The 19,650-nt window shown below is 43.5% G+C and overlaps 1 protein-coding gene across 6 annotated transcripts in view; it reads left to right on the forward strand.

The window, feature by feature from the left end:
• msi (RNA-binding protein musashi) overlaps positions 1–15,004 on the forward strand; it is a 132,079-nt gene extending 117,075 nt beyond the window's left edge. For all 6 annotated transcript variants that reach the window (XM_069128532.1, XM_069128533.1, XM_069128534.1 and 3 more), the window contains one exon: positions 675–15,004. In XM_069128532.1, the coding sequence (XP_068984633.1) occupies positions 675–1,550 (876 nt within the window). In that variant the 3' untranslated portion in view covers positions 1,551–15,004. The remainder of the gene's footprint in view (positions 1–674) is intronic.
• The last annotated feature ends 4,646 nt before the right edge of the window (positions 15,005–19,650 follow it).

Consider the following 19,650-nt stretch of genomic DNA (forward strand, 5'->3'; position numbering starts at 1 on the left):
AACGAGGACTGTGGGCATAGATTATACATATATTACTCGTATTCGGTAGCGATGCAATTAACGACCGTAACTTCAGTTGATTCTTATCATATTTATTCGAAGTCCTTGTCTCACGTAATCCTAGAATGTTTGTCTTACATTGGCTTGGACAGTCTTGCATGTAAACGGTAGTTTGGTAGTAATTAGTTAACTGTACATAAAAGGAGATTTTATGGTACCTATTTTACAATACAGAGTACGATATCGAGATAAACGAGACAGGATACTTTTTGGACGGAACGCGACGGTAATAAAAGAGTTTTCTCGTCACAAGCAAGTCTACTAAAAAACTGAACGATACGAAAATATTCGCGACGCGTTTCTAGCGCCGCGTGCGTTTTATAAAAGTACAGGCGAAATCGACGTCTCGCCGGATTAGATCGACGGAAAAACGAAGCAATATCCATAGACTATAGGCAGGTTGTCGAATACAGTTAAAGAAAGGGACACTCGATATAGGAAGCAGCGAAAGCGTGCGTGCAGACTGAGAGAGAACGCGCGTGTGTGCGTGTGTGTGTGCGTGTGTGTAAGAGACAGAGAGAGAAAGAGAGAGAGAGAGAGAGAGAGAGAGAGACGGGGAAGTTGGAAGAGACGGTCGTTGTGCATCGTGGCCGTTCTGGCTTGTTCGGTTACAGCGTAGTCGCGGCTTCGGTTTCATCACGTTCGCCGAGCCCGGTAGCGTGGACAAGGTGCTGAAGTGTCCAATCCACACATTGGACGGGAAGAAGATCGACCCTAAACACGCGACGCCGAAGAACCGCGCGAAACAGGCGAATCGCACGAAGAAGATCTTTGTCGGCGGCGTGAGTCAGGACACTAGTAGCGACGAAGTGAAGGCCTACTTCAACCAGTTCGGCAAGGTGGAGGAAACGGTGATGCTGATGGACCAACAGACAAAGCGACATCGTGGCTTCGGATTCGTCACGTTCGAGAATGAGGACGTGGTGGACCGCGTGTGCGAGATCCACTTCCATACGATCAAAAACAAGAAAGTCGAGTGCAAGAAGGCTCAACCCAAGGAGGCGGTTCAACCAGGCGCGTTGACCCTCGGCAAGAGGGTGGTTTTGGGAGCGTTGGGCGTTCGACTGGCGCCACAGCCTCCACTGCCGGTTGCCGCGGCCTCGCAGATCGTCGCGGCTCAGGCGCAGGCCCAAGTGCAAGCTGCCGCGGCCGCGGCTGCGGCTGCCCAGGTTCAAAACGCCGTCGCCGGATACGGAAAACTGTTCGCCAGCAGTTACCCGGCTTTGTCCGCTTATCGATACGCGCCGTACCCGATCCCCGCGGCGGCGGTCGCCGCAGCCGCAGCCGCAGCAGCGCCGGCCCCAGCTCCGGCTCCACCGGCAGCCGCCGCCGCCGCAGCTGCCGCGGCAGCAGCCACTCCTGCAGCGGCTGCCGCGGCTGCGGCTGCGCCCGCCAACCCCTACCAGGGATACTCGCTCACCAACGTCGACATGTCCAGCTTCCAGGGCGTCGACTGGGGTTCCATGTATGGAATGGGCATGTACGTTTAAACGCCGTTGCTTCGGTCGCCTTTCACCCAACGTCGGCTCTGCGATCGGAAATCTTGCGCCGACCGAGTCTCCGCTGACTCTTCCTCGCGACGCGGGTGTCTTCGTTCCTTCGGACGATTCTCGGTTTCTTTTCCTCTTCCTCGCCGATTCTATACTTATCTGGCTGCCACTTTGAAAAATATTTCGCGTTCGGGTCAGCGCGAAAACTTTCGACATCGTCTTCCCATTGAATGGATAAAAATGTCTGCTGTCCTTTTTGTAATCGATTATCGGTTCTACATCTCTTTTTGCTTTCGTCACGTATTTGCATTACGTGTTAGATATACCGAGAATTTATACGTTGAGAAGGATGAGTCGTGGAAAGCGGTGCGAGAAAAAGAAACGAGAAGAGAGCGGATACGGACATAAACTCGAAAGCGTCGCAGAGTCCGAGGTGGTGTCCTCGACCAGGGCGTGAGGATTTCCCAGCCGGAAAATCGAACTTATTCTTCTTGCGTTTACTACTCGTCGTTATCGCTTGCCGATTAATTTATTAGCGAGAGAGTGTGAGGCAGCGAGGACGAGAGAACAATTGTATGTATGTGTGCATATGTAAAAGAGAAACAAGTCGCGCGTAATTCGATCGCATCGTATATTTTGTTGCGATAACATTGCATCCTTCGTTCGCGAATTTTCGTATATATTTTTCTTTTCCTTTCCTATTTCCTTCATTTTCAATTTCTTTGATTTCGTCCATCGTAATTGTTTCACGCGTTCCACGATATTCTCGCCACACATTCGGTTCCTAGTTAGATTAGCACAGTCCCTGGCAGGATACGCGCGACGTTGTTCAATCGCGCTTGCTCGTATGCTAATTAATTACTTAATTATTTAAACGATATCGGCGGTCGTTTCGCGACCGTTCCACTCTCAAGGATCTCGACCACGAAGCAATAAAACAGGGGAGGTAGAATGAGAAACAGAGAGAAAGAGGACAAAACATTTGGATGTGTTACACCGTGAACGAACGACCTCGCGAGCCCGATTACTCACTGGATTCGTTCGCTTTGCTTTTCTTTTCGACGTTTCTTTCGTCGGCTCCATCCTATATCCTATTTTGTCTTTTTACAAAAAATCACGGGGCGACGTTGTTGGCAAACCCGAACGAAAGCACGTGGAAAAGGAACGCTCCACGTTGTAAAGAGCGACACGATCGCGGTCCGCGACACCCCTTTCTTCCGCTCCAGAGAACGAGGCAGTTCTCCTGTTTGTCGCGCGACATACTCCTCCGCCTCGGTCAAAGTGCCAAACGAAGCATATGTGGAAACGTTCTAGCTGTTCGTCTGTCTATTTCTCTCTTCGCCCATCCGTTTGTCAGCTTTCGTCGCGACCTCAGCTAACTTTTCTCTTCCCTTTTTTCCCCTTTTTTCCTCTTGTTTTGTCTCCGTTTTTGTTGCTGCGCGCTTTCGTTCGGTGAACGACTGTTCGCGCGTTCGGTCACACGGTCGCAAACGCGCACGGTCAACCACGCGTACACGTAGAGAGAAAAAGCAGGCGTGCGAAACAGGCGTTACACGGGACGCGTTTAAATAAGATAGCGCATAGGTATACATATATTTTTCTTCGAGTAACGGAAGACAATATTTCTCCATCGCGCGAGTAGCACGAGCAGTCCGCGATTCAACCGCGATATACAGAGAAAGGGAAGGAGAAAAGAGAAAAGAAAACACATTTCTGAGGGATACTCGTTTCTAGGTGTACTAGAGTCGCGAGCAACGCGACCAAGATAACAGGAACCCAAGATTGAGATTAGCTCAGCGTTAATTAAGCGATCCTAGTTGTAAGTTTCAAGCAGATTAAGACTAGAATTTTAAGGAGTTCGAAACAAAACGAGTCGATACTTAATTTATACCTATCCGTAGGCGTCACGCTGTTCTCGTTTTCGCGACCAGGGATCGATCGAGGCGACTGCTTCCGTGGCTCGATCTTCCGCCGCTTTCGATCGACTCGCGCCTTTCCATCGGTGTATTCGTCTCGCGTCTCTTCGTCATCGATCCTTCGCTCTTCGACCAACTCTTTTTCGCTCGTGAAAATATATTTCTTTTCCCTTTCGCCTCATTCTCCCTTTGCTCTTCCGCCTTTCTTTCCTTTTTCTATCGACGCTATCACGAACGACCATTTTCCTCGACAATTGATAAAATATGATTTTTGTCACATTTATATGAATATGTAGTAAATTGAGATAGTTGATTTTTCTTGAACCTCTAAATAATGGTAGAGATACGTCAATGCTTAATTCTTACGTGGCATCATCCGGTTGCTGTAGCGTTAAGAATGCTCTACGTCTAGTGGATATTGTCGATGCAGGTGCGCGAAGGATCGACCGAGCGGATGAGAGAACAGACGAGTCTCCGCAAGACTTAAATTGACGATCGCAATCTGCGATTCTTCTATTTATTTATGATACCGTTTCTAATTCGCGAACGATTGGGCGGAAGATGGTCGAACAAAATGGTCCCGCGCATGCAGACGCCGCGATTTGCCGCTAGCAAACGACGAGAGAGAGAGAGTGGTCGTCGGCGAGAGGAACGCGATGCCGCGAAACAAATGTGAGAAACTTCGAGCAATAAGCGATCTACTGAAACTGTAAGCTGTGTATTATTTAAGTTTAACGAGATACGATAAGCGTGATGACACGAATCGAGTGAGAAAAAGAAAAAAAGAAAAAAAAAAGGGAGACGATAATCTGTACGCGTAAAGAGATATTTAAAGGAAAGAGATTCGCCGCTCCGGCGAACAGAGAAAAAGAAAAAAAAAAAGAAAGAAAACGACGCGGCGAAAACGTGTTATAGCGGAGCGGGAGAAGTTCGAAGAAAGAATCCTCTTTCAAACGACAAGTAATATTCTTTAGTGATATATACTTTAAACATATACTTAATATGTACCGTAATATTAACGACGACAAAGCTCGCGAGTGATATTTATGACTTATAAGATGGTACTTAGATGAATAAGAAACAAAAAAAAAATTTGAAAGAGAGAGTGGGAGAGTGAGCACGCGTGAGAGTGTGAGGAAGTAAAAGAGTTAGCGAATGTATGGAAGAGAGAGAGTGAGATAACGAAGCACGCCTTAATACGAGAAATCGCGGAAACAGGTACGCGTGCACGCGTGCGCGTAATCTAGCGAAAAAAAAGCAAGCAAGAGGCGATGATTTGACTAGAGACCACGGTGCAACCGAATTCTATTTTCCACGGTCTGCGTACTTCGAGATGGTACGCAGTTTCGAGATAGAACATGGGTGCGTACTTAAAACTGACCTCGAAGACAACCCGATATCGGTGTACCCTATAACCCTGCAGCTCCCACGTTTCCTTTTCTTCTTACCATGCACCCTCTTCGTTCCATCGTGTCCCGCTTATTTGTTTCTTTCTTTGTTTCTGAAAAAGAATTGCTCCTCTTTCTATTTTGTCCTTTCCCTCTTTCCCTTTCAGGGAAATTGATCGTATATTCCGAAATGTCGGTCGAAAGGAAGGAAAAGAACGCTTCCACGGTCTCGCGTGAAATACGTCAATCGTTTGACGCGAGAACGGAAGGACGCGTTCCGACGAGGAAGAAACGCGGGGGCACTCGATCCGACCGATCGATTTCCTCGTCGACGCGGAGCAGAACCTTCTCGTCATTTGCAATCGACAAGAAAACATCATCGACGACGATTAACCTGTTCCTCCTCTACGAACGTTTTCCTTCTTTTCTTTTTACCTGAAAACCTTCCGAAAAGAAATCCCTTCTCATACATATGCCGGTGATTATGTATTTTATACGCTACACGCACATGCTCATACATAAAACACACGTACACACGTTAATGTACTTATTGCGAATGTCGAGAGTAATTCTTAGCGTAGTTAGTATTTTAATGATCGCTAACCATCCATTAGTTGAGAATGATCAGTAGGTGAAGCATGCTGGTTGAAATATCTTAGATCCGAATCCCGTTGTTCCTTCACCGCCCTCGTCGTTTCATTGTATTATACGTGTTTTAAGAATAGTATAACTCGCTGCTCTGCTTCCTTGCAGACGTTTCATCGCGACCGTGTCTCATCGAAACGATCATTCGATCGATCTTTCCTTTTCCCTTTTCTCTTGTTTATCTTCGAAATTATTTTTATTTTTTTTTTTTAATATTTTGTCAATGAATGTTTGTGCGCGTACGCAGTACGTTTTACTTTTTCTTCCTTTAATTACAATGTTATCAATCTGAATGTACATTCGCACAAAATATTATCGATCGAATGTCTGCCACGTCAGTCATGCTCTGATACTTCAAATATTCGATCGTTTCTATTTTTCTTTTCTTTTCCTGGTATATGTATCTTGTATATGGCTGGCATACCCTTTACACGGAAATTAAAATGCCCACCTTCCAAAACCCATCACTTTTAATCGTTTAAAACTTTCAATTATCCGATATAATTCCTCCGATACCCAAATTTTCAAATTACGAACGAAATACTTGATCGTTTATCGACGAAGCAGCAGTGAGTAGAGGATTAAAGGGAAAACTTTTTCAGAGAATCCGAGTCTCTTAACGGAGATCGATCGTTTCTGTAATAATACCGCAACTTTTTCTTAAACTCCCCTACCGCTGCTGCTGTTCTTTCACGCCGAAGCAGCGTTCCTCGAAAAATAAAAGGGAGGGAAAGAGCCTTGGGATAAATACCGTTTTTTTCCTCGGCCAAACGACCAAGGCGGACAACGGAGCGAGAAAGAGGGATCGGATGAAAAGAGACGAAGACAAAAAGAAATAATTTACCCTCGCCGAGGCACGTATCAGACGTGTCTCTCGACTCGATTAGACGAGTCCACCACCCACACCCTACACAATCCTCCGTTTATGGCTATCCGATATTCCGTATACCTCGTTCTATCCTTATTACTATTTACTGTCATTATCGCTCTATTATTACTATTAATATTGTCATCATCATCGTTACTACTACTACTATTATCACCACACTTTATCATTATTATTATCGGTTATCATCGTTGATTATTTTTACCGCCGGTATCGTCACCCCTGCAAGTACGACTGCGATCATGGTTGCTGTTGCGTATCGTTGTTATAGTCATCGATCGTTGTTTTTCTATTTTTCTGCTTTCCATCGTAATCTTAATTACCGATGAATCGCGAGTTTCCAACGTATTTTAAGGGAAACTCGAAAGGATTGGAAATACATTGGTAATCGGGATGAGAAGACAGACGAGCGTATTTAAACGAACGCTCGAGAAATCTGATTGTCGATCTTCGTCTTCTTTCTTTCCCTCTTTATTTTTACCTTTTATGTTCGTACTTTTTCTTTCCATTGTCATTCTTAATTCTTTTTCTTTTTCCTTCTTCCAATCATTGCTATAGTTGTTATCTTAATTTGGTTTCGCTACTTTGTTGTGCCATAAACGCGGATCCGTTGAACGAGCGATGCCCGTGATAGAAAAGGGACGATAGAAACGCGCGATACGATACATGGACGATTCCGAACCGCGGAAGGATCGAGACACGGCACGATACACAGCAAGAGTACGCAGGGCGGCGAACGCGAAGAACGACGGATAATTAGTTTAGTTCCATGCCTAGATGAGTTGCCAATAAAGTAGTTCGTTTCAAACTTGTAGCTAACCTGTATTGTGTGTACGACAACCTTTTTTTCCCTTCTTCGTTGTTCCTCCTTCTTTCGTAATAGAAACCCCTTTTACGATCGTATTTGTACATCGCGGCTAACTATATCGTTTCTCTTACTTTCGCCAGAAGTAACTATGTTTTTTTTTATTTTCCTTGTTTTTTCATGTTGTGTAATACTTGACTCACTCACTCACGTATGTATTGTTTCTGTCTCTTCTATAACTCACTTAAACTTCGAATTAGCGTACCTATCAGTATTTACCGCCATCCGTGATGGCTCTCTCTCTTATCAGTTTCTTTTTTGTATTTTTCCCCCTTTCTTTTTTAATTTTTTTTAGTAGAAGATTCATAGATTTCTTTCCTTTTTTCTTTTATTTTTTTTTATTCGCCGTTCGGTCGGTGGCGTCGAAGGCTGGCGCAACCGTCGGTGCCGGAGGCACAGTACCGCGGGCGCATCGCTAATTGGCTAATTAATATTAAGCCGTAATTAGCCTCGTTAACCCCGGTAGGCATTCGTTTCACGCCGCTCTCTGGTTGGTCGGAACACGAGCGTTGCGTGCCCTTTGCATTCGCCGCGTTTGTTCGCAACTCCGATTCACCTTGTACCGCGCATCCAACCCTCTACCCTCGGCTACTCCTATTTCTCGGGTACTCGCGAATCGCCGTCACCTCGCTTGGACATTTTGCGAAGCGTCACAAAAACGTGACCGACACACGTGAAGATCGCGACAAAATATCTTGCACGATATCCCCGAAAAATCCCAACGAACGAATAACTTCCGTTTGTATGGAAACGATCGTCACTTGGAAGATTCGCTTTCGCGGAAAGAGTGAAATAAAAAGAACGAACAGTTTCCGTTGAACCGAAGAGCGGCGTGCCCTCCTCCGGTATGCGTCGCGCGTACGCGTTACGCATTACGCGTAGACGAATAGAATTTTGAAAGTTACTTTCCTTTTTCTGTCGCTCCATGTTGCTTCTTAAGCGGTTTAAGATAGCCAGCGGATGTGTTGTAGCGCATGCATCTTAGTTAGACCACTCCTGGCGCACTCTAACCAGCAAGTAAGAGTAAAGTTTAATAAATTCGATATGTACACAGTTTTTTTTTTTTTTTGTCAAATCTCCAGCGGGCCCATCTCGCCCCAGACGATTCCTCGGCGGTTCTCGCGGCGGAGGGATCGCCCGCACTACTCGTTTCTCCATTCGATCCCGTTTTACCTCCTGTGATTTCTCATTGCCAACGAGAACGCGGAGGAGCGGCTTAACCGCGCGTCAACCCCTTTTAACCCTTTGCACTTGGTAGAGGGATCTTTTCGATCGAGTCTCCACACAAAACTGCGTTGATCTCTAGCTACGGATATCGAGGAGCGAGTTTTGTCGATCATTCTGTCGAACAAGTGGGCCGTGCGCAAAGGGTTAATCGCGAGCAAATTGGTTTCGTTTCGTCGCCGATTTCGGAAAAAGTGACCGTCTTCCAATCCTGTCCCTTTCGATTCGTACGCTCGAGCGAAGTCCGTAATCCACGAATCACTGACGGTTACGCTTGTATGATTTAACGAAGCTCGATGTGTCAAGGTCGATAGAACCGGAAAAGGAAGAGGAACTCGCGAACGACATCGGAAGCATCGATGGTGGACTGGAAGTTCTCCCGAGCGTACGAATACACCTGGTACCCGGAGCACGGAGAAAGAACCTCTTCCGATTTTGATCGTTTCACACGGATGAACGAACGCGAGTTCGGACGGGTCTGCCCGAAAAAATTCTCCGCGGTAAGACGCGCGAAAATCTTGCCTTCGAAGCTGTCTTAGATGAAAAGATTCCCGATCCTTTTCGAGGCTGGGATCGGTGTGTACATATCGTCGTCGAGTATTAGTTTAATACGAACCTTTAGAGCGTAGTTCGTTTTATACCTATACGCCGCGCTGTGATTCCTCACGTGTGATACCCCTCGAGTAAGAGGGCGAGAGGAGGGCGAAGAAATAGGGAGTGTCGAGCAGCGGAAAGCCAAAATATCGCGAGTTCGTCGTCGTACTTAACGGACCAATTTGGTAGACGTTTGAACGTATTCCTCGAGAGTCGAGCGTTCCGTATATCCGAGCGTTCGCTACCAGTTTTTCAGCTGCGTCGGCCACACAGCTTAAATACATATCGACTCGCGCAACATATCATTTTACAATTTATCAACTAATTCGATTCTGCTGTATCTTCCCGCGAGTATTGATCCTCGATCATGGATCTTCGACGTGCCGCCGGGACCAGTTGTTCGTGGATCCGCGTCTTCGACTTAGAACGTCTATGAAAAAGAAAAAAAAAGAAAGAGGAAAAGAGGAGAGAAAGAAGTAAAAGAAAACGAATAGAACTGGCGCAGTTCTCGCGCAACAGATTGCACCACTTTCTCCGTGCAATCGGCTACCCCTTCCCCTCGTTTCACAAGATTATCGATTCAACAGAGACCCGAGTGCCTTAATCCGATCTCTATCTTGAGCCCCCTCACCGATCGTTCCCCCTCCGTGAAATTCGAACGACAAAGAAATGAACGCGAAATTAAGAAAGAAAATACAGAACGATAGAAACCGAAAACAAAAAAGAAAAGAGAAACATATGTTGCACAAAAAAAAGAGAGTCGAAGAGAAGAGAAGCAGGAACGATTTAGACGCATATTATATCCCATAGGCAGTAGAATTGAGTGTCGATCGATAGAGAGAACGCGAGAAACTGAGACGCTTCCACTGATTCAGATCCACGATTTGGCGACTACGACGGCTGAGAATCAGGTAAGACTACTTTTCTTCATCCCCTTTTTACCTTTACTATTTTTCATGTATATATGTATACAGACTGATTCGGGAATCGTAGTACGCTGAGAAAAACAAAGAAACGACAATATACGCTTCTCTTTCCAAAGGAAAACTACTTTCCATATATTATGTAGATATATAATATATATATAATATATACATATATATTCCATATATATTCATTTCTCCTTCTTCGAACGGAAGGACAGCAAACTACTCTCGGTTGTACCAAGATTTTCGACTCAGCCAGCGCAGATGGACGCATATGGACGCATTACACGTATTATTACAAATTTGCATTATTTGACCTTATCTTAAAAGTAGATATTTCGCATAGCGAGTGTAGACGTTGCGAGGTTTAGAGGCGTATTAGTTGCGCGCATTATTTATTGTCGATAACGAATCTCCCTGTGGCTTGTGATGAGCCCAGGAACGATACCACCTTCTACCCATACGCATTGTAATATATGATAAATGTTTGTAGTTATTAGTAGAGTTGAATATCGTCGATAACGTAGAAGTAGATAAGATATGCACAATTGAAACGTTTCCTTTTGTAACTGATTCCAGAGCCTCGTTACCGCGAACGGTTGACTTCCGTTTCAAAACATAATAATTTGGCCCTTCTTTTCTCTCTCTGTCTGTCTGTCTCTCTCTCTCTCTCTCTCTCTATATATATATATATATATATATATATACACACAGTTCGTATGATCGAAAAGATTCAACCGTATCCCAGTAACGATGGTTCTAGATATCATATCGTCGAGGAATTTTCCACGCGGCAACGTATCCGCAATCTCGCCAATCGGATCTGAGCAGAGAGTTCGATGACCAGCATCTTTTCAAAGTTTTCTTGTTAACGAAACTCGCGAAGCATCAACGCGACCTCACTTCACGTTAACACCTTCGCAACCATTCTCGGAACTTTTTTCTTAAAACCGTTTTTCGTTTCGAAAATTAATCTTCTCCCGGTGAAAAATTTCTCGCGTTTACGATCGATCCCATTCGTTACCGCGTGGACAATTCAATGACAAGAAAGTACCAGTGTCAAAGCTATTCGTCGATGGCCAGTATCGAGGTTTACAGTAACGGTGTGTGTCGTGCATGTGTAACGACTTGTACATAACTAACATGTGTCTGAACGATTATCTCGTATTCACGCATGATTTTCACTGGATACTTGCTACTAACGCTTGAACCTTCGGAAAAAGAAAAGAAAAAAAAAGAAAAAGAAGAAAAACACGTCAGTCAATTGAACGTCTCCGAGAGTTCGGTAGTGAAATGCTTGGTGATACGAGACAGTCGTGCCGGATCGAGGCAAAGCGCGAGGCCTTACCCAAAGTCACATGCGTGACTCGAGAAAGCAAAGAAACAGAGGAACAAGTATACGTAACTTTGCAATCGTTGATCTCGCTAAAATGATTCACCACTACTGCCACCATTACCATCCACTACCAAAAACCATCGCTGCTACCATCGTTGTTTCCATCGATCGGAAAGCGAGAGAGAATGTGTGATAGGAAAGAAAGAGAGCGAGCGAGTGAGAAAGAAATTATCCGAAGATCAAAGTTGAAATGAATCGCTTTTATGACGGTGTGGTGCACTCGAATGTCGGCTTTTACGGTCAAGCTTTCCATCGTGTTTAACGGCATAAATACACTTTTCTTGCGTCAAAATTCTCATCGTAACCTATCGCGTTTGGAGAGCTTGCCGCGTGTAAAAAGGGACGCTCGAAATGAAGAAAGTCCAGCCAATCTAACTGGTGAGAAAATGCAAAAGATTCGTGAACGAAAGAAAGGAAAAATGCGAGGTCGTGCATCGTGGCTGGCCTTTTTTTCGTTTTTCAAGGCACTCTTTCAAAATGGGACCCACGCGTTTTACGTAGCGCTTCTTTCAGGCCGACGAATTTGTTCGGCGTCTTGTTCTTCCAGTACATATATACATATAAATATACATATATATATTATACATACATTCATACATACACATATGCATACACGAATAAATTAACAAACAAATAAATTCTATATATATGTATGTAAAAATATGCGTATATGTTAACGGATGTGTATAGGTAACCAAGAAAAAACAAAAAAAGAAAAATCGGCGATCGAGCCGACTCTCGACATAACTCTCGACACGAGGAGATCCTCCAATCGATATCGAGGGACAACGAACTATCGATCGTCGCAACGTCGTTTAGTAACAAAATTTTCTCGTCATTCGATAGAAATCGTACCGAGCGATTATCGAGAATCCGATGGATACGAACTTCAGTGCTAATTTCCCTTATTTCCCCCGAGTTTTCCACCTACATCACGTTTACTCTCCAGATCGACCGACTACGGCCTGTGTCTGTAAATAATTAATCCTGAATCGGTCGTCAAAGCGGTCGATCGATCATCGATCGCCAAAGAAGCATAGTTTGTGACGCGGGAAACGCCCAACGTTCAATCCCACGGAAATTTTAATACAAGTTTTTCAGGCATCTACCTCACTTCTATCTTCCGCTGCGTCGTATCGCAGCACCGTTTCTAAACGCATAACGTCTCCTTTTCCACCTTTGCTACTCTTCCACGTTAACGCGATCGTCGCACAAACTATTCTTCTATCACGGGGCCCGCCAATGGGATCGTGTTTTTCTTGTCCAGCCGATGCGCAAGCTCGATTTTTGCGTGACGACCTTAAAAGGACGAGACTCTTAGAATCCGAGGAACGATCGTCGATCCCACGGCGGTCGCGATCGGCGTTACGTTTTGTACATACGTACAGAGTTTTGATAAACGATATCGATAGAAAGTTTTTAGAAGGAGAGTTTAGGTTTCGACTGGAAAAGAAAACGGACGGGCCTTGATGATTATCGCGTGTGTCATTCGTTTCAAGGTTCGTTCGTTTCCCTCGGCTAGTGCTGTTGTTACCTAAAGTTTTGCCACCTGTACTTTATTAACGCTCGGTATTGATAAGTCGAATACGATATCCCATATTTTTTTATTCAACCTGATCGAAACATATCCCGACTGTTGGTAAAGAAAGAGAAGGAAGAAAGAGAGAGAGAGAGAGAGAGAGAAGGAACGGGGGAAAAGCGTCGAGGAAAAGGAAATGCCAGTTAGTTCGATCGAGCTCCCAATCGTTCGATACGCGTATTTATCAGATTCTCGTACTCCCCCTTCGTTCACCGCGGCACACAGATTGTTTCAATTTTCTTGCTCCCTCAACAACGCGTACATCGACAGAGGTAAGCTGAAATCAGCTAAAAGACTCAGAGATGAGCTTTCAATGGTATATGCAACCGGCTTGAATTTACGCGATCGCATTTCAGCCCGTACGATCAAGCTTTCTGTACGTTTTGCGAGTACATTTCATACGAATCGTTTTCACGAGATGCTCTGACCCGTCGAGTTAACCTGTGTATTGTAAAAACGACGAAAAGTTAGAGAGCACGTCCCACTCGAATCGACGACCGGAGGTACCAAGCGGTATATGCGAACCGAAACTCAAAGACGAAAATAGAGTTAGGAAAAATAGCAAAGAGAACGACGAAAGGACCTCGATCTCGCCGATTCGAGCGGTCGCTCGAGCGTTCGTTCGTTCAACGATACGTGACAATTATGGGACGAGGACACTTTGCAGTCTCGAGGGTGTTGAAAAAGTACAAACCGGGATAAACGTTAAACCGGGTCGACTAGTTACGACAGACCGGGAAGGACGGAGTCCCGTTTACGCGAGCCCTTGTCGATCGAGATCTACAACCAAGTGAAAAGAGACGTTCTTCCAGGACATTTATCCCGGCCGACCAGGCTCCCCGAACACGGGACTTTTTCCTCCCATTTAGCATGTAGCCACGCGTGTAGCGACATATCTCGCGTGACAGTTACAGGTGATTTTAATATCGATATTATGGTTAGTCATACACAAGTATTACCACCATCATCACCATCACATGTCGTCGTCTTCTTCACCACCATCATCATCATCATCATCATCATCATCATCATCATCATCATCATCATCATCATCATCGTCGTCGTCATCGTCGTCGTCATCACCATACGTCAAGTAGCATTGAATATATTCTTTCGTCGAACGTGCCATTAGTTTATAATCGTTGCTATTAGCATTCTTATTTTCATTGACATCACATTAGTGTTATTTGGCCGCGTAAGTTGCGCACCGAACGCTTCTATTCCTTTCAATTGACTCGAGAGTTAAGTAATTTACTGTTCGCAGCAAAGATTGCTATCGTATACAATTGGAATTGATGTTTCTTCTGTACTTTCCGTGTTCCGAGGACGAAGCTTCGACACAGCGTAAGCAACATTCACCTCGTAAGCAGCATTCCCGCCGGCAACGATCTTACTGACTTTCCAATAACGACCTCCGTATTCGTTAGCTTTCCAAGCTGTTTCGTTCGTCGTTAGGGCGCTTGCTCACTTGTCCTTACGCAACTACCGTGACTTTCGATGCGACAACCGTGTATAATTTTTACAGAGAAATCGCCAGGATCATATAGAACACGCGATAGATCTCTCACTGTAGAAACGATCGCGTACGATAAGATGAATGACGCGTTTATTGGAAAGATCATGAAATCGTAGCCAGTAGATCAACCCAACTCCACAACGCAATTAGTATAGTGTCAGCTAGCTAGACAGCCGAATAGTAAAACACAATGTGTAGTCAACTCGTGTAATTTACTTACTCGATTTAAATGGGTAAGCAACAAAAAGACAGTAATAAGTGAGGTTTAATTAAGTAGTAGTCGAACGCGAGACATAGCAACAGCGAAGTAGCGGAAAAACTCTGTGCGTGTGTGTGCGTGTGCGCGCGTATTCGCGTATGTTTATCGAATGCGAGGGAGAGGAAGATGATCGAGCGAAAGAAGAACGTGAATGAGAAAGGGATATCGAAGGAATAATTATCAACGTATTTACTGCAGGTAAACTGGTTACTGTACCTGTTGTTGTTGAAAACATTAAAAACACTCTTATTCCATGCTAATACCGCTTAATGATATTTTACCCCTTTCCATCGACTCTCCGAAATATTCGATCGACTAGAGTGAGATCAGACCCTTGGCGCACAGACTATCGGTCAAAGTTTAATTAATCGAATCGTTTTCAATCGATGGGATGGCGAGTCAACGCGGTAATATCGATTCCTTTGGTAATCACGAGACGAAATTTTCAATTTCCAACTGATCAGAAATTTGCACGCAGCAATACCAATCATCGCGCGACGAACTTTCTTAGAACCACATCGAATCGAAGTGTAGTTCGAACGTTTTTAAATCCTTTGTTTCTTTAGTACGTGTACGTTATTACACTTGGCTGACGCTGCTTATTTCCAATTTTCGTAATATTCAGATTCCTTTAAGCCCGCGGTAAGTTCGTATAACGGTCAAACGAGATAACACGAAAAGACACAAGCTTGCGTAGGAACTCGATCGATCGGTATCCGTCGTATTCCACGTTCCTCTACTCTGTCAAATCGTACTTCATTCGTAATACATAAATATGCTATTATACGGTAGCGTAAATGAAGCGTCACGATTATTACGCAGTTATTGGTATCTCGATGCATCACGCGCCCGCGTGTGTACATATTATATATATATATACACGTACTATAAATATTAGTATCTCTTTGTAGTAGTTAATTGGCCCCTTATTTGCGCCGCTGGCCGTATTTTCATACGTTATTGTTCCTGAAATCCAACGCATACCCTGTCTCTTTCGAGTCTTCTTTCTTTTTCCGTTTCGAAAGAAAAGGAGGAAAAAGAACAAAGAAAAGAATATTTCCACTTGTTGAATTTCCTTAATTTTTAACGTGACGAACGGCCAGTAGCGCACATTCGTAGGAATTATGGTTTCTTCCCGTTCCTTGGTCGAAGTTCTTCCGAACGATACGATCGCAACCTGAACCGTAATTAAACAGAGCATGAGAACTGCGTGTAAATTGACTTTCGATTCGTATAGGGGTAAACAGTAGTATAATCAAATAAATAGATATAATGACCGCTGGTAATGAAACAGTATCTAGTGAAAGAACGGATGATACTCTGGAACGGTTGTTTCCGATTCGAGCAACGTGGGAATTTTAAGCAACTGAAGGTGAGTGACAATAAAGGGGGATTATTTTTACACGGATTTTAATGACAGTGAATTTTATCCCCCTGGTATCATTTTGTGTAAAATAGAGTTAGCGAGAGAAGAAAAACGTTTATTCGCCGGACGTGCCGAATTCGAAAATATCTCTGTGTAGCGAAATATCATTTCGACTCAACTGGAAAGGCTAAGTACAGTCTGTATCGACGAGTGTGTGATATAACCTTAACAATCATTATTGTTTGAATGAAAGCGTAGGATGATGTGGTTCTACAAATATTTGTCTTACCCTCCTTGTTTCTGTGTCGACGTTTCTTAAATATAAACGAGTAGTTTGTTACTTTGTTCAATTATAGAGGAAACTAGGTTTTACTTGGACCGACGACAGGAAGAGTTTTTTTTTACGTGGCTTGTTTGATGATTGGTGCAAGAGTAGTGAGACTTTTATTGTAAAAAAGCAAACACTCAACTTAGAGTAATCGTCTATTTTATTCGATCATCGAACGAACGAACAGGGAGACCCAGTTTACCAATTACATAGCATACTCATCATTGATTAAATAAAATCGAACCAATGTCCCGTAAATGTTTTATCGTAACTGGATAGGTGCACGTCGCTGATCGAATAAAACTCGACGCGTTCGATTCTTTGTTATCGATTAGAAGAACTTTTCTTATCTGTATATTGGCTCGGTTTAGAAAAGATCTTGAGAGACAGCACGCGTGTGCATGGAGCCATCGTCGAAATCCAAATGAAAATTCAAAGTTCCTTTCCTTCTCGAACGTGCCTAAGAAAAATGATATTTCGTAATAATAATCTATCTGTAACCACGAAAATCGCTCCATGAACATACGAAAGATGAGAAACGTACTCGTTTTAATTTCCACGATAAACCCTTGAACGATCAATTTTCTTGCAGCATCGTAGAAAAGTAGCACCCTTTAATACTTGAAACAATTTACACACTTTTAGACATAGTTGCAGCTGACGTAATGGATAATGTTTAGAATCTAGGTAGAGAAACTAGGTATTTTCGTCGAAAATCTGGACGATGGTAAACCCGTAGGATTAAAGAGAAAAAAAGAGAAAGAGAGAGAAACGCCGCAAAGGCGTTCGATCCCGTTTCTGCAACGAATTTCCAAGAACGAGCGTATCGCGTGGCGTTCACCAACGAAAACACGAGTTAGCATGCGATATGCTAATGGAAGCTGAGTGGATCTTCCTTATGGATTTTTCGCGACCAAAGAAACGCGTGTACATTGAATTTTACCCGTGAAGAAAGGTCGAATACTTGCTCGCTGCTTCGACGAGCGAGATCGAACTCGATGATGCGCTCAATTTCCCTCGGTAGCCCAAAGTTCAACAACGACGCGGGTTAATTCGAACGAGGGCTGGCCTAATTCGATTAGTAAAAAAGATTTTGTTCCGCCGATGGTACAAAGTTGACGAGGAGCGAACCATTTCGAACTATAATTGGAGGAAAAAGAAAGAAAGCGAATAATTCTACGAAAGAATGAAATCTATTCCATGCGAGTATCCATCGCTTTGATATTGCATTTACAACAGTTTACAACGATTCCGGGGCGAGAGCGAGTGCACGCGTTAATGCGTACGAGGCTGTTGAACAAAATTTTCTATCGATAACCGTTCGACGAGTCAATTTAGGAATACGACGAATTAATACGCAACGCTCTCGTCCCGAGAAAACCAGACATTCCAAAACGATACTCGTTTATGTATTATATGTGATAACGAAACCGCTTTGATGAATTTTGTAATTGTAATACGTTGTCGGGCTGGCGGCTCGCAATTCTCCTAGCAACGAACGAAAATCGACATTTTGCAGGCGAAGAGAAACGGAAGGCGAAAGCGACGCGCGAGGATACACAGGGAAAATAAAGGGCCTCTATCTAAATTGGCTTTTCGTGCCACGAAAACGGAAGATTCAGGGAAAGAGATACTATCCTACGAATATATTCGATCGAAAGAACGACGCGGCGGTCTCTTTTTCATACGAGAATCTTGTGATCCACCTTTCTCGACCAAACGTCGCAAGACTTATTTTGTTACGATGTTGTAGCATTAGCGAGTCATCGAATTACCTCAAGCTACGTTAAAAGATACAGTGTAAAGGAATCGATGCGGAATAAGCGTGAAAGAATCGTCGATGATTGAAGATTGTACCGAGCGATGCGTACAACTCGCGACCGTTTGTATCGTTATCCAATATCGTTCTGTTCGACAGAGGCACGACTGTAGATACTCTAGGGATATAAGCGCTTTTGTATGCCAAACGAGTACAAAATCTGTACATATCGTCACTGTATTATCATATATATATATACATATACAGGGTGGTTGGTAACTGGTGGTACAAGCGGAAAGGGGGTGATTCTACGAGAAAAAAGAAGTCGAAAATATAGAATAAAAAATTTTTTTTTTTTCATTTTTCCATCGAGACAACGATCCACAGTGAGATCCGCTATAACGAGACGTGATAAAGTGCACGCGTACCGAGCGAAAATTTAAAGTCGATTTTCTCGGAAACAAAGCCTCAAACGAAAAATTTTTATTCTATATTTTCGACTTCTTTTTTCGCGTAGAATCACCCCCTTTCCGCTTGTACCACCAGTTACCAACCACCCTGTATATATATATATATGAAAAAAGAATGCTATCTATGGAAGTAGATTGCTAATGAGAAAGAATGCTAAAGGAAAACGCGATACGTAAAAACTTTGTGCGAACTTTACACGAAGGATGATGCTTTATGATTATTTATACATTTGTTTAATTTACGTAAGAACAACGAATAATGAGACGCGTTCTCGTCGATATCGTTGGGTCGTTCGAACCAACAGATTTTCGAATCTAGTCGTTTCTAGTCACATTGGAATCTACAGAAGTTCGTGATAAATCGCGACTAGTGTAGGATTTTGAGAGTTAAGAATTAAAGAGTGGGACTGGCCGACTTCCGTAGGACAGCACGCCTTTTTGAGAAGAAGAGGAGGACAAAAAGAACGAAGAAGATAAAACAGGAAAGCGGAAGGGCAGATCAGAGTACGCGGAGGACCTGTCCATTTCCCATAGAAGGAACACACAATTGGAAACGAGCAACAGAGTGAAATAAAACGTTATCAACTATTCATTTCTGAAGCGTAGAACTTATTTGTATACTTATTATATTTATTTCCGCCACTACCATTGTTATTACATATATTGCTACATTATAATATCATCGCCATTATTATTATTATTAGTATTACCATAATTATCGCCATTATCACTCTAATTGTATATACAATGGAATTCAACCAATGTACATCTATATGTTTAAATACTACATTCCCGTCGATTAAGTACATATTAATAAGTAAGATTATTTGACGATACTTTTTAAGAGAAAAAAGAAAAAAAAAGTAGAAATAACAAATGACACGACGAGAGGTTTCCGAGCACGTCGTTGGTTTATCGAAGGTCCAAAGGAAGCAGAGGAAACCGGGAAGAAAGGAAATCGATATTTGGACCCCCAAGAGTAC

This window comes from Bombus flavifrons, chromosome 15 (assembly GCF_040668555.2).
Source record: "Bombus flavifrons isolate JBK064 chromosome 15, iyBomFlav1_principal, whole genome shotgun sequence".
Taxonomy (NCBI): Eukaryota; Metazoa; Arthropoda; class Insecta; order Hymenoptera; family Apidae; genus Bombus; species Bombus flavifrons.